This window comes from Charadrius vociferus, unplaced genomic scaffold (genome assembly GCF_000708025.1).
Source record: "Charadrius vociferus isolate BGI_N301 unplaced genomic scaffold, ASM70802v2 scaffold142, whole genome shotgun sequence".
Taxonomy (NCBI): domain Eukaryota; kingdom Metazoa; phylum Chordata; class Aves; order Charadriiformes; family Charadriidae; genus Charadrius; species Charadrius vociferus.
In genome coordinates, this window is record NW_009647025.1 from 1734182 (window position 1) to 1748320 (window position 14139).

At 36.2% G+C, this 14139-nt stretch overlaps 1 protein-coding gene across 1 annotated transcript in view; it reads right to left on the reverse strand.

Annotated features, from left to right (window-relative positions):
- Positions 1 to 432: 432 nt before the first annotated feature.
- The window catches only part of SHPRH (SNF2 histone linker PHD RING helicase, E3 ubiquitin protein ligase), a 49948-nt gene continuing 36241 nt past the window's right edge, over positions 433 to 14139 (reverse strand). The window contains exons 23-29 of the mRNA XM_009895525.1: positions 13629 to 13700; positions 11638 to 11826; positions 5773 to 5865; positions 5115 to 5201; positions 4473 to 4651; positions 2303 to 2383; positions 433 to 1060 (exon numbers count right to left, since the gene is read on the reverse strand). Of these exons, the coding sequence (XP_009893827.1) occupies positions 964 to 1060; positions 2303 to 2383; positions 4473 to 4651; positions 5115 to 5201; positions 5773 to 5865; positions 11638 to 11826; positions 13629 to 13700 (798 nt within the window). The 3' untranslated portion in view covers positions 433 to 963. The remainder of the gene's footprint in view (positions 1061 to 2302; positions 2384 to 4472; positions 4652 to 5114; positions 5202 to 5772; positions 5866 to 11637; positions 11827 to 13628; positions 13701 to 14139) is intronic.

The window sequence follows — 14139 nt, forward strand, 5'->3', positions numbered from 1 at the left end:
GATTATCTAACTTAGACTAGGTACCTAATAATTAGACTACCTACATCAGTTTCATCTATTTTAAATATTTAAATTGTGATATCTTTAAGGGGAAGAACTAGACATAAAAAACCAGGGTGAGAAAATGTACACAAGCACCAAATTATTATACAGTGATTATCAGCTTAACCAATTAATTTTTGAAAAATTGGGTAACAAATACATTGCTTTTTTTTGTTTTTAAACAAAGTACTAAATTAGTCATGGCTTCAAGAATAAGTGAAAACGTACAGGAAGTTCGAGTATTTAACTGATTACCAGAACAACACACATACAAAAAGCATAATTTAATTATCATCATTTTGCAGTAAGCAAGCATTAACAATGAATTTTTTAACTGCCACAAGTCTTTATGAATATCTAAAAGCCTAATACAAATATCCAAATTATTAGGAAAGATTAGTCACTTAAAGTGTTACCAATAATACGTTCAGTAACTCTGCATTAAATACTAACAAGCCCTTTCTAGAAGAATATTAATTTACAGTCATTCTTTCTAACAATTCTTTGTACAGTAAAAAAAATTAGATTTGTGTTTTTCTGCTTCCCTTTCCCACCCAACCACCCACATAGTTTTGCTCTCAGACCGAGCTACTAGCCAATCAAACCTGATGGTAAAAGTCCTCTCAAACCAAGGGTCCAACATCTCAGTTTTAGCATCCAGGTCAAATGCTCTTTGGGAATAAAATCCATGTTTTTGTATAATGTGCAAAGTGCAAGTTTTCTCCAGTGCTATTAGAAGTGTGTGCTGCTAAGAACTTCACCACAGAATAAAATAGTAACAATTAAGACTTTTCGATTTCCAATACCTCTCTTATGGACAAATGTTAGATGATGTTTATGGGAATGACATATCAAGTGGATTATATACAGGTGCTTATTAGGTCAGGTACTTTCTGATTTCATTAGGCCAAACCAATGTTTTTACTCAAGTTCTTCAGTTTCCTCTGTAAAAAGGTCAGCCAAATCTGCCACTGTCAGAACTGAGGCTTCTGACTGTTTCATGGAAGAGCTCGTGTGGCTGTGGGAAAAAATTGCATGCAGACATCAGAGAAGGAATCAACTTAAGTAACAAGCTGTGCGCACTGAAGGCAGACCACACAGTTCAGAGTCCAGTAACTGTTCAGCTTTGAAGCTCATCAGGAAAACACATTTTCCATCAGGGAAAATACAAACCCTGATCAGCTACTTCTCTTGCACATTCTGAGTAAGATGCAAAGTCCATCTACTGTCCCTAACAGTGGTCAACACCAAACACTGCAGAGGCAGCAGAACATGCAATAATCTGCTTTGCCCTCTTAACATTTAAGGGATTGACTTCAGCTTCCAAGCAGAAAGCTTGATATTACTTTCAAAACATTAGCCCTCATTGGATCATTCAATGACTGTATATTTATCTGAATTTTATATGCAAAAGTAGTGCTACTTTATAGATATGGAAACCAATTAAATCATTCTTTCAAAGCTAAATCTGAAATCTTTCACAACTACAGCCAAAGATACACGTGTAAATTTTTAGTCTCATAATTCGTAACAGCCAAAAAACTGGAAAAATAATTAATTTTCTTTAACTAAGGCCTCCTCCTAGATTTCTTATGTGCATACAATACAGTTAAAGAGGTACAAATCACTTATACTTTCTGCATGAAGAATGTAAATAGCACTTTTGTTCCACTCCCCGTCTGTCATTGCTTATAGATTTTGAAAAGATACACAGTGAAAACTGCTTTCTGTGTCTGCACACCAGACTGACTTATGAGCTTGCATCTGGAAAACTCTTGCATGGACTGCAAAACCAACCAGTGTGACCCAGAACTGACAGACTAGGTTTGTAGAATTTAAAAACAATGAAAGAAAGAATTAACGTCCTATATTAGAGCTTATAACATATGCTGTTACTCCAGAGTCAGGCTTAGTGTTACTTGATTAATTGCAGTGCTTTTATACTAATGGAAATAGGTAAACTGAAAAGACAAATCTAACACATAATTTATTAATTGGGCTTTTATGAAATAAAGCATACAAAATATAACCAAAACATTCTCCAGAGAATTAAAATACCTTCAAATTCATGCTACTGGAACCAGGTGAAAATATAAATTTTTCAAGTCTTAAAACTTTTTTGTCAATCAAAACAATTTGAAGGAGAACAGTTGAAGTTTATATTTAAGATATGCATACCTAACTGTAATAAAAGTATGGTTGAGAACCACTTTTTCATTTTCAGTGCAATAATGATGTTTTAAAAAAATTCAACACATACCTTCTATCTACAGTTTTCAGCATAGTCTGCATTCTCTCTTCTATTGTTGCTTTTATCAGGAACCTATGAACAATGGTAGATCTGCATGTGTTTAAAAAAACAAACCAAAACAAAACAAGATCAGAAGTGAGCAGAAGTTATGCTCTTACTGTCAAAGTTCAAGACCACATTTTTGTCTCATACTAATTATCGTATGAGAGTGCTGAAAAAACACCTCTGTATTTTAAGAAAGAAATCTAACAAGATGATTAACAACTTCCATTGACATTTAAGCATGCTTAGTGCCTCCCAGAGCACACACTTCCACTTGGCTGGGTCACATACTAAATGAATATAAGCTGTATTAACTAAAACCCTAAAGCAGATGCTGGGCAAAGGTCTGCTTTCTGTGTCCCTACTAAAAACAAACAGTCCTCAAGAGCCTAGCCTGTCTTTTAAAGAAATGACTTTCCCCCACTGGTTGTATACAATGTTTATACTGCATTGTCACCAGTCAGTCCAAGAGACAGAGCTCAGTGTGATGGGTAATTAAAGCTCATTCCCAAAGATTTAACAATATTTCTCTTGAAGATAGCATAATACTATTTTTTTTTAATTCAGTACTTGTAGTCAGTAAACATGAAATTATATAACACCAGTAAAACATAAAAACCAAAATGTCAGTAAACATAAAGCAAAATGAGAACTCCATTATGAAATAAGATTTCAAAAATAAAGCTGTAACGAAAAAAAGAAATGTCAGGCACAGTGAAACAGAAGAGAGTCAGCTCCAAAGATAAAAATGAAAAATTACTCCAGGCTCCCCAATATAAACATTTTTCAAGATATGAACCCTTGGAAGTGCTTGGACGGTTTTCCGATCTTAAGCTGAAACTTTGGCAGGTAACATTACACAGAGGAATTCTGGGGGAATACTTTGTGATTCATAGGCAAAGGTCTACCCAAAAAACGAGAAGTAAATAATAACTGAGCTGCTAATAGTTGCACCAGTAAACAGAGTATTCCCTTATGCTCACTGTACTTGAACACAGCCCTTTTTCAAATAAGCCTTGACGAAGTCTTATTCTTAAGAAGTACAGCACACATTCTTGCTGGTTTTATTGCAAGGTTTTTGCCAGAGCTTTTGTGCCAGCATCATGCAAGATTATAATGCAGGCTGTTGCAATCAATCTTTCTTACGCCCTCACAGTTAATTCAAAATCTTTACCATCATACCCAAATATCCACCTGTTCATAAACATTCTTTCACATACATGCTTATTCACGCCCTCTCGCTTTACCACCACTTCCAGAACACAAACCCCAATATTATTAGAGAATATTATACCGGAATTGATTCCACCTATTTTTCTTCTGCATGTGGAGTTTTTGGGGGGATTTTTTTTTTCAAGTGACATGAAACCTAAGGAAAACCATATTACATCTTATCCTTTCAGGGCAAACTTTCCAAAACCTTTATTAAGCGTTCATGTGTTTACCCATGTAAAATCTACAACACTGAAACAAATAGAAGATTAATTAATGTCTTCAAAAAGATCTAGACAAGGGTGAGGGCAGAACTGTGATTTAAAACTAAACTGTGATTTAAAAACTAAAAAAAAAAGTGTTCTAAAAAGTGTAACCATAACTTTGGGAACAAAACAAAAAAATGCCACAGCTCCTAATCTAGAGCTGGGAATGACCAGCTAGAAGGAGCCTCTCAAGGAATCTAGGCAGGGCCATGCCTAAAGTTAGCCACATATGACATAAACGGTGAGTTGCTCAGACCTGGAAACCCAAGGCATTTCTGGACATGCTTACAAGCAGAATTTCAAAGTTAAAAACTAAGGCATCAATGGCACACATAAAATAAGGCAGCAGCTGGACACATTTTTTCAGGATTTTGGACTCAAGATCCTACACTTTTCCTAAATACCTAAATGCAATTTGCTTCTGCATCTCACCCTCTTAGCACAAAAGAGCTCACTAAAACACAAATTGTGTATTTTCAGCAAAGGTTTTTTTTTTTATTTTAATCTGACCCTTATATGATCACCTTTAAAAATAAGATTCCTATGAATACTCTCATCTCCAAAATCAAGCAGTTCAGTGAAATAGATTTATTCTGATTACAGTATGCAGTTCTGTTCTGGACTATATCTAAACTAACCAACACAATTTTCTCTCTTACTTTGTTTGGCCAATGCGATGTACTCTGCCAATAGCCTGTAGCTCATGTGCAGGATTCAGAATGGGTTCCACAAGCAGAACATGAGTCGCTTCAATGATGTTTAGTCCATTGGAACCAGTGTGAAGAGGCAGCAGCAAAATATTGATGTTGGGATCATATTTAAATGCAGAGAGATTTTCCTAGATGGGAAACATCACAGCAGTGTGACAAAAGTTCCTCAATAAAACGCGTGGGGGACATCTCTATATTTTCAAGAAATTATAGCAGCTACTACAGGCCCCCGAGTGACAATCTTGCAGCCTGACTGATCCAACCCCTATCAGCCCAGAGCAGATACTCAACAGATAGCAGGAAGGAGAGAACTTCTTGCAACACTGATCTGTGTGCCTCATCCTTAACATCCATGCCAACACTTCTTTCTCAAAAGTGAATGTACTGTTTATCTCCAAAGGCTTTATGTTGTCACTTGTTGTGATTATGATTTCTAGAATTAACCAGTTAGAGATCAAAGCCTCTGCCAAACAAATCTGCTGCTCTTTCAGTTTCCCAAATGAAGCAATGAAGTAAAAAGATCAAATTAACTTATATGAACTGTAATTTCCCCCACTGAATATAATTTTAAGAAAAATATCCTTCACGTACCTGAAATTTACTAATTCCATTGATCTGAGAAAAAATCATGTTGTTGTCATACAAAGCTTTTGAAATTATGTCCAACACATCTTGCCACTGTAAAAAAAAAAACCAAAACAAAACCACACAACACAATAAAATTAACTCAACATTACAAACTGCAATGACAACTAAAATATAGTAATTAACTTCCCTAAGAAAGAGTAGATAAAGAGGCCTTTCAAAATACTAACATTTGCAATTCAAAAAAAGGAAAAAGAAAATGAAAAAAGATTTGTGTGCCAGGAAGCGAATCTTTCAAAAAACTAAATAAGAAACGTAATTAAAAAGATCAGCCTGAATAAAAGAAACCAGTAGCCATCACAAAACCAGTTTTACAATTTATGAAAAAAATATTGGGACATTGCATTTAAAAATATCTAGATTTTCTAATGCTCCCATATAAATCTAAGTGTTTGCCCTTTAGAGAAACAAGCTTTTACATCTGTTGACTACGGTCATTGTTCATGTCCCAGTTACATGAATTGCCCTACAAATTCTCAGAACAATCAAGTGGCTGTACAGAGTGATTCAACATTTTGGTAGCTAAACTAATTCCTGAAAATAGTATGACTGCTTTAAACTTACACACATACACAAAGACAAGACAGAAGAAGGCGATTAATACCGTTGAGAAAACTAAGGATTTAGCCCCTGGATCTTTAAATTGAATTCTCTTCAGTGTTCGGACCACAGCTTCCACTTTGGTGGAGTGACTTCCCTTTGAAAAGTCAAAGAACAGCATTAGTAAAGTAGGATATTGAACAACTCCTTCCACACTCGTCGTTTCATTAAATAATGTTATATTAGGACTCTTACATATCTTGCACAAATTTTAAAATTAGCAACTTGAAGGAAGGGCAGGTTAAGTAGCACTGAACTGCTTTTACACCTCCCTTATAATGCACTGCCACGGGATCAGCAGGGTGTTACAGCATGTGCGGTACACGCAAGAACGAAGTGCTACACAGATACACGCCTGTCTAGTTCTGCCTGAGGCAGAATGGATAGCCCAAGCAGTACAGTTGCACCAAACATGCCTGTTAGGCCTCCTGAGGTTTAACTTAGTGGAAAATCTTTAAAGAAATCTTCCAAATGCACATTTAAATTTCCATCCCTTCACACTTCTTGAAAACTGGCAATGAAAAAAACCTACCTGAATGCTATTTCTGTTGCTTTTGTTTCTCGCTCTGGCAACACCAAACTTATGCTCAGTAGTATGAAGCTTGTTAATTATATTTAAAATAGTAAGAAATTGGTAAATACAATTAAACTAATTCTTGAAGGATTGCGCGCTGCAATGAAAACATCTTCATATTCTGCATTCAGAAGTATTTCAGCGCCTAATGAATCCAATACTACGTTCTATTTTTTGTATACTTTGATTTCTGTACTCCTCCCTTTCCCCTTAAGTCGGGAAGGGGATTCCAAGAAACAGTTCTTTAGTATCTCCCTCTATTTCCTTCAGCACGTACTCTGTATTACCTAATGCAATTTTACCTAATAGATTTTTTAAGAAGCCCTTATTTAATTTCCTTACTAGTTCTTACATGCATAGTAATTTCAAGCTGCACTAGATTCAGCTGGACAAATATTGTTTTATTTCTGTCTGCACCTGTCCTCTGAACATTGAATTAACTATGTTGGCTTGCTACAATGACAGATCAAATTTACTGAAGTTATGCTGCTTGCAGAATTGACGGAGAAGGATTTCAGCAAGTAAAAGCACAAGTTGGGAACCGATGCTGGGCTGCTTGATCATTCATATGTTATGCAGCTAAATCAATGCTCCACAAATACATGTAAAAGACTTCTGCACATTGTTTTACCAAAGGTTGCAATAAGCAGTACCGTTTTATCCAGTACCTAAAGGGGGCCTACAGGAGAGCTGGAGAAGGACTTTTTACTAGGGCATGTAGTGATAGGATGAGGGGGAATAGCTTTAAGCTGAAAGAGGGCAGGTTTAGATTAAACATTAGGAAGAAGTTTTTCCCTTTGAGGGTGGTAAGGCACTGGAACAGGTTGCCCGGAGAGGCTGGTGAGGCCCCATCCCTGGAGGTGTTCAAGGCCAGGCTGGACGTGGCCTTGGGCAACCTGGTCTAGTGGGAGGTGTCCCTGCCCATGGCAGGGGGGTTGGAACTCGATGATCTTCAAGGTCTTTTCCAACCTAAACCATTCTATGATTATTTCCCAGGGTCTTCCATAGTGATTCCAACTCTGCCATAGACATAGAAATAAACCAGCTTTTCTCATTACCTCTCTGTTGCACCTGGTAGCCATTAACACTGTTTCCAAAAGTCACATAGGCAATTAAAAATGCTTATGTCAGTAGGTGTTATGATCCGCAAGGATGTATGACACATTTGCAGCCCTACAGCAGCTGCCTGCCAATCACAACCACCTTCAGTCAGGAGATCTGAGACTAACTTTTGGTATTTCCTATACATGCCAGGGTCGTTTATGTGCTTTTCTGATACCACTAATTTGTGATTCAATGATGATAATTCTTCCTAATCTGCTCTGTCTTTTCCTCAGAGACTTTTTGGGGACCTTACCACAGGTCCTGATTTTCCCTGCTATAAGAGACAGTAGCTTTAGCCATTGTTGTTGATCTTTCCACCCTTCAGACTTCCTGTGACTCAGGTGTTACAAGTGTGACTTTGTACAAGATCAGTCAGAGGAACTACAGCAAAGAAAGGAACAGCACAACATTCAAAGCTCTAGTTTTTAAACACAGTAACTAAGTGTGCAAAGTTCTCCATCTTTCTGCTTACATTATAGTAGATAAACTATGTTAGACTTGTCACTGAACTAACATTGGTTCACAGCACACAAAAAAATTCAGTTTTGTTCTCAATATTTATGGAGAGATAAAACTGATAGAAGTACCCTTGCTATTATGAGTTCTTGGTTTTCATCCTGTCTTAAAAAAAAACATTACCCAGCTCACTACCCATACACTTTGAGTCTATCATTTTGTCTAATATCCAGATGAGTATTTATAAACAAATTAGCTAGTTCTAATTAATTGTGGAGCAGCGCACATTAGAATCTACCCTCTAACACACAAGTTGTGTCTCGGATGACAGGCTGGCAACACCCACTGCAATACTGACCAGACACTGGAAGCTTTTAGAGAACCAAAACACGCAGGGATGCCAGTAATCTCTCTCTCAGTATAAAACGCTCCCACATTTAGAGTAGTCCTTTTGCATCTAAGGCATTAACTTAAGATAGGTAGTGCTGGTGCAATAAAGAGCAAGATGTATATGACAACAGAAAAATGGAAAGAAAAAGGGAGAGGTACTGAATCATGAAAAAGACCTTAGGGACTGAGAATGTTCAAATGAAAATATGAAAGCTGAATAAATCACACAATTTTCATATAGATACTGCAAGTTACTGATCATAACCTTGGTATTCTATAAAAGCCATAGTTAGTTATCCTTTGTTAACTGTCCTTAAAGGAATATGAGATAGAATTTTTTACCGATGCTGCTTGTTTTGATAGTACCTACAATGAAACTACAGTATAAATTGTTAATTTTTTGTGAAACAAGAATGGGCCTTGCTCAAGATGACATGTGAATTCACACAGAAGTCATATTTTTTTGCGTTGCCTAAAGTTTTTCATGCAGAAATACTTCAAGAAAACACTACAACCCTTTACGTAGGACAGTAGATGACATGTTCCTTCTGTGGTTTATTTATGAAATGTAGTTACTCTATTTATTTTATTTTTTTTTAAATAATTTATGAAACCTATTTGAAATTTTTGTTAGAAACGGGGTGATATCTCAACCCTGAGGAAGTAATCTGTTACAAAACGCATAGGAAGTGAGGTCCTAATAACTAGCACTTCAAAAACATGGCTTATTTACTCCCCCTGGTGCCACATGCTGTCAACTACTTCGAATCTAATAATTGGAGTAAGGAAGCATCTACTCATAAAATGGAATTCCAGTTGTCCAGGGAGGCTGATGTAAGTAGCGTGACTATAGTAGGATTGACTTCAGTACAGGCCAGCAACCCCAGTATATCCACAAGGTTCAAGGAGACTTGCACAGATACCATGGAACAATTTGTTGGTACATTTTGTTATTACTTTTGACTATACTAACCAGATTAAAACTATGATTGGTAGGTCCAGCTGTATTATAATCATATTTTAAATAAAGATAGCAGTATCATCTAAATCAAAATATTACCAATATTAGTCTTTTACCTTTACAGAAGACCTTCAGTCCAGAATCCTCTATTTTTTCCAAAACTGCAGTACACACAGGTTTTTGGTTTAACACCATTCTATAAGAGATTTGCGCAAAGCAAAAATATACCTATGTGCTACATGTGTGTCAGTATTGCCAAAGACTCATGGAGATGCTGTCTCTCCTCCACATCTGCCTTCAACCTAATGAAAACCCTGTGTTACCAAGAAAAGTAGATAAAACAGTAAAATGAGGACCGATTTCCTCCACATTCGGGTCTAGAGGTTCATTAATTTTTGTCATTAGGAAGGAGCACAAGTTACAAATAAAATTTCCCCCACAGACTTGAACTTTAAAGTATCTTTTATAGTAAGAAGAAAGTCAAGCCACAGAATTTCTTGAGGTAGGAGACATACTTTAAGTGGATTTTAATAAGACTTGCAGAAAATGAATTACCTTTGGAATTCAGACTCTCTGTCAAGCTGTCTGAAATTATCTAAAAGGTTGCTAAATTAAGGGAGAAATCTAAGATAGTAAAACGAAAAGATCTTGTCTCCTTAGAAAGCCAGGCTAAAAGGAATAAACACAGAAAGTCACAGTGGAAGATACAGCTACCAGTCTTCAACAGTCATTGTACATTGTACATTGTCAGTACAGCAATTCCTTGAGAAAGAAACTGCCCAGCAGGGGGTTGTTTTAAGAACAAAAGTCACTCTGTATGCAACAATCATCTTTTCAATAGGTATATGTATCCAGTCAGTGAGGCTTTAACCAAATACCTACAAGTTTAGAATGCAGATAGGCAAGAAGCACTAATAAATTCTCCAAAGTTTTCCTTTTGATTTTTCCAAATAAAAACAAACGAGAAGACCCAGAAATAATACTGTTGCAGAGTATCCAACTCCACAGACTCAATACTCATCTAGAATATGGAGAAAAAGCTTACACCACACAACTAGATCAAAAGAATTGGGGATGAGCTCGAAGAAAGCTTTTCACTCCGAGGGTGGTGAGGCATTGGAACAAATTGCCCAGAGAAGCTGTGGATGCCCCATCCCTGGAACTGTTCACGGCCAGACTAGATGGGGCTTTGAGCAACCTGGTTTCGTGGGAGGTGTCCTGCCCCGTGGCAGGGAGCTTGGAACTAGATGGTCTTTAAGGTCTCTTCCAACCTAAACCGTTCTATGGTTCCATGATTCTATGAAAGGGGCCTGACAACTGTGTTATTGATGATACACACTTGTAGGGAAAAGAAAAGAGAATGACCCCAACCTTGCACCAGAGAAACCCTTCTCTGAAGAACAAATTCATGGTCAACAGGTTCCAATGAAAAGCATTGTATTTGATAGAAAAAATGTAATCCTGTAAAATATTATTTATTTTCTCTCCTGTGATTTGATTTATTACTGGATAAACTTTGGGTCAAGTTACTGAATATACTCCTTAGAACCTGTCCCCTAATTTATTAGCAGACAAGTTAGATGGAAGCAGTATAGATATAATCTCCCTTCAGGTTTTTTATGTTAATTCACCCCTATTAAAATAGTAGTAGTTTTTTTCCTGAACAATGAAGAACGAACAAATTTAAAATATTTACATTATCCTAACAACCTTATAGTACAGGCAGCCTTCTCCAACTACTCATTTCAAGCAAACACAGTAAAACTATGACTCCAAAAAGCCTCATTTCTCCTTAGCTGCAAACAGCCAAAAACACCACAACCAAAAAACCCGAACCTGCATACAAACAGCCCTTCTTTCTACCCAGTGTCAAATGCTTAAAAAAATAATCACAACTAAAGCTCAGAAAAAGCTGCTCCCCCCAAGACAACATTACTTTAAGAGATGTGTAATTTCATAATCCATCTACAAGGCTTTCCTCACATTTAAAGAGTAGATTTAAAAAGATATTCTCCTTCATGCTGTTCCCTTTCATGTTTTGTTTCCAGAACTCTTAAAAGTTATGAAAAGCATAAGTTAAAAAAACCCCACAACTAAACCAAACAAAAACAACCCCCCCACACTTCTACTTGACAGGAAAATGTGAATCCTTCCTTAGGGAAGGATGCAAAAACATTGATCTCGCTATAGGAAAGGCCTATATACACCATGTCCCATTCAAAAGAAAAAGAACTATACCTGTTATAAATGAAACCAATCATAAAAAGTGAACCTACTTATAAAATCATATGGTAGATTTGTCTTCCTAAATGCAGTACACAACAAAACACAACAAATACGCACTGTTGAAAGTTTTTGCCAGGAAGCTCACATAAACAACGTACCTTTACAGGAATATCATCCTCCTGATTTGCAGTTTCTGCAGTGAAGACGTAGGATATTTCTTTATGAGATGTTGTCTGCCTGCAAATGGCACATTTAATTGAGCTCCGGCGGGTGCCAACGCTGTACTGTTCTATGATGATAGCTATACACTCATTACAAAAACAATGTCCACATGTCAGCACTGCCCACTATAGAGAGAATGAAGAAAAACAACACAACACAGTATCAGTTTCAGATCAATGCAAAAGAAAACCAGTGTACTAATACATGATATATTACATTTTCATAGAAATGAGTCTTTATATTCATGAAACCCATCAGATTAAAATTGAAGAATTTCAGAATTTTAAGCACTCCAGCTGCTACAAGCATGGATCTCCAAGTTTTCCAGCACAGAAGATTCATGATCCACAGCAGTTCTCTGCATATATTGTTCATTTTTTGCATTTTCCCAGTTTTAAACTTGAAGAAAGACATTACAGTCTTTCATTCCTATAAATAATGATTCTCAATGCGTAGGTTAAGAACATAGATTAACAACATTTTTTTTTAAAATTACACAAATGTTTGTATTGGCCTTCTATAAAAGTCTTTACCTATACATTCATACTAGATCGGTCTTTATTAAAGAAGTCCCAAAGAAAGTGCTTTAATTTTGACACATTGTTAAGTCCTAGACAACATCTTTGGATTTAAGAAGAAAAAAAAAATATTTTGAACAGAGAAGCTTAATCTTTTTTTGACAGAATGTATTAGAAACAAAAGATTGCATTGCAGAAGCTGTCCTTCTTTTGAGGGCCTAGAACATCTGTGTGTCCGGTGTGACCTTCCTTAACAGAGAAGTAGTTTGAAAACCAATGTTTTTGCACCTGGAAATAGTGTCTTACTTTGTACTAGCCTGTTCCGTAGGCCATTCTAAGAGGGAAAAAATAAAACTATTTTCATAGGTCCAAGTAGCAGCGGGAATTGACTAAACGACTAATTATTAAGCAAAAAATCTTTTAGGCTTTGTAAGGGTTCTTTCAATCAGGCGGAAACAGGAATGAAAACATTTTAAGAGTTCCTTGCAACATGATGGCTATTATCATCTCAAGTGCCAGTCTCAGCCAAAGTTAAAATAGTTTTTTTTCCTTTCAGTGAGCTCCTCCAGCTCAGAGATGAAGCATAATGGCAGTTAACAGGGCAAACAACTGTTCTCAGTGAAAACCTGTATCACCCTTGGAAGAAGAGCACAGAGGGGATTTTGGAAACACAGCAGGACACCGGTTCACACTTACACATGTCTATAAAGCTAACAGAAGCTAAAACACCTTAAAGTAGCTACCCTAAAAAAAAGAGCTAATTTAGTTCGACTGTACAGGAGTTCTTTCATGTTTATACCTAATGCATGGCAAGTAAAGTATAAACTATGGCTTTGTACTTTATGATGTAGATCAATTTTGATTAAATCTCACTTAAATTTCAACTCTTGCCGTTCAGGAGTTAAGTGGTGGGAAAAGAAATCCAAATTGTCAACCCTAATTCTATTGTTTTTTTACTACTGTTTAAGTAGCTAACACCCTTTTTTTTTTTTTTTTAAGTCTAGAAAAAAATACTATCAAATAAGATCAGTCAGAGTAAAACACAACAGTACTACAGAAGCTTATCTATTTCTTCATTCTATTAGCTTATAAACGGCAAAGAAATTTTTCTGACAAAAGTATGAAAGCAAAACTTCAGAGTTATAAAACAATCAGCAACACATTCTTGGAACACTTCTGTCAAAACACTTAAGCGTTGATGTCAACAGCTACAGGCAGTAGAGGTGATCGCATCTGAGCAAGATGTTATTTCCCAGGAGAGGCTGGTTGGTACATTACAGGAAAGGGCTTATTTCTCTTGTTTTGAGACAATATTCATTTACAATCACATGTTGAAAATATGATACATAACTGACTCAGATCCAGGTAAAGATGTTCTAAAAACAAAACCTGCTGACTAAGTATCTTACCTGTTTTCCCAGTTGACGTGCACAGATCGGACATGGTTCTGGGTTAACTCCCCCAGTTGTTTTATCCTGAGACTAAAGGACCAAAAAAAAGAAAAGTTTGTGTTTCAACAAATAAAAAGTTATTCTAAATTTAAAACAAGCTTCTAGAAAAAATGAATAACAAAGTCCTTAAAGAAAGTGTGTGTGCAAATTAAAACGCATCATTCGTGAACAAAAAGTCTATCTTGAGGAGTTAAAAAAAAAATCTCATTTACGGTAAGAGGAGCCCCATTCAGTCCTTCAGACAGCATCTGAATCTCTACTACAGCTTTGAAAAATCCTGGTAAAATAAAAGCTTCAAACAAGATACTCCTTATATTTTCTATCAGCTTTATATTGTTGTAAAAACACTTAAATGTTTATTTATGCATAATTGTACTTACTTGAACACTATGATTAAAATATGATTAAAATACCATAACATACATGGGGTTTGTCTGGGTTTTTTTTACAGATCTGCTTGTCCTTCTGT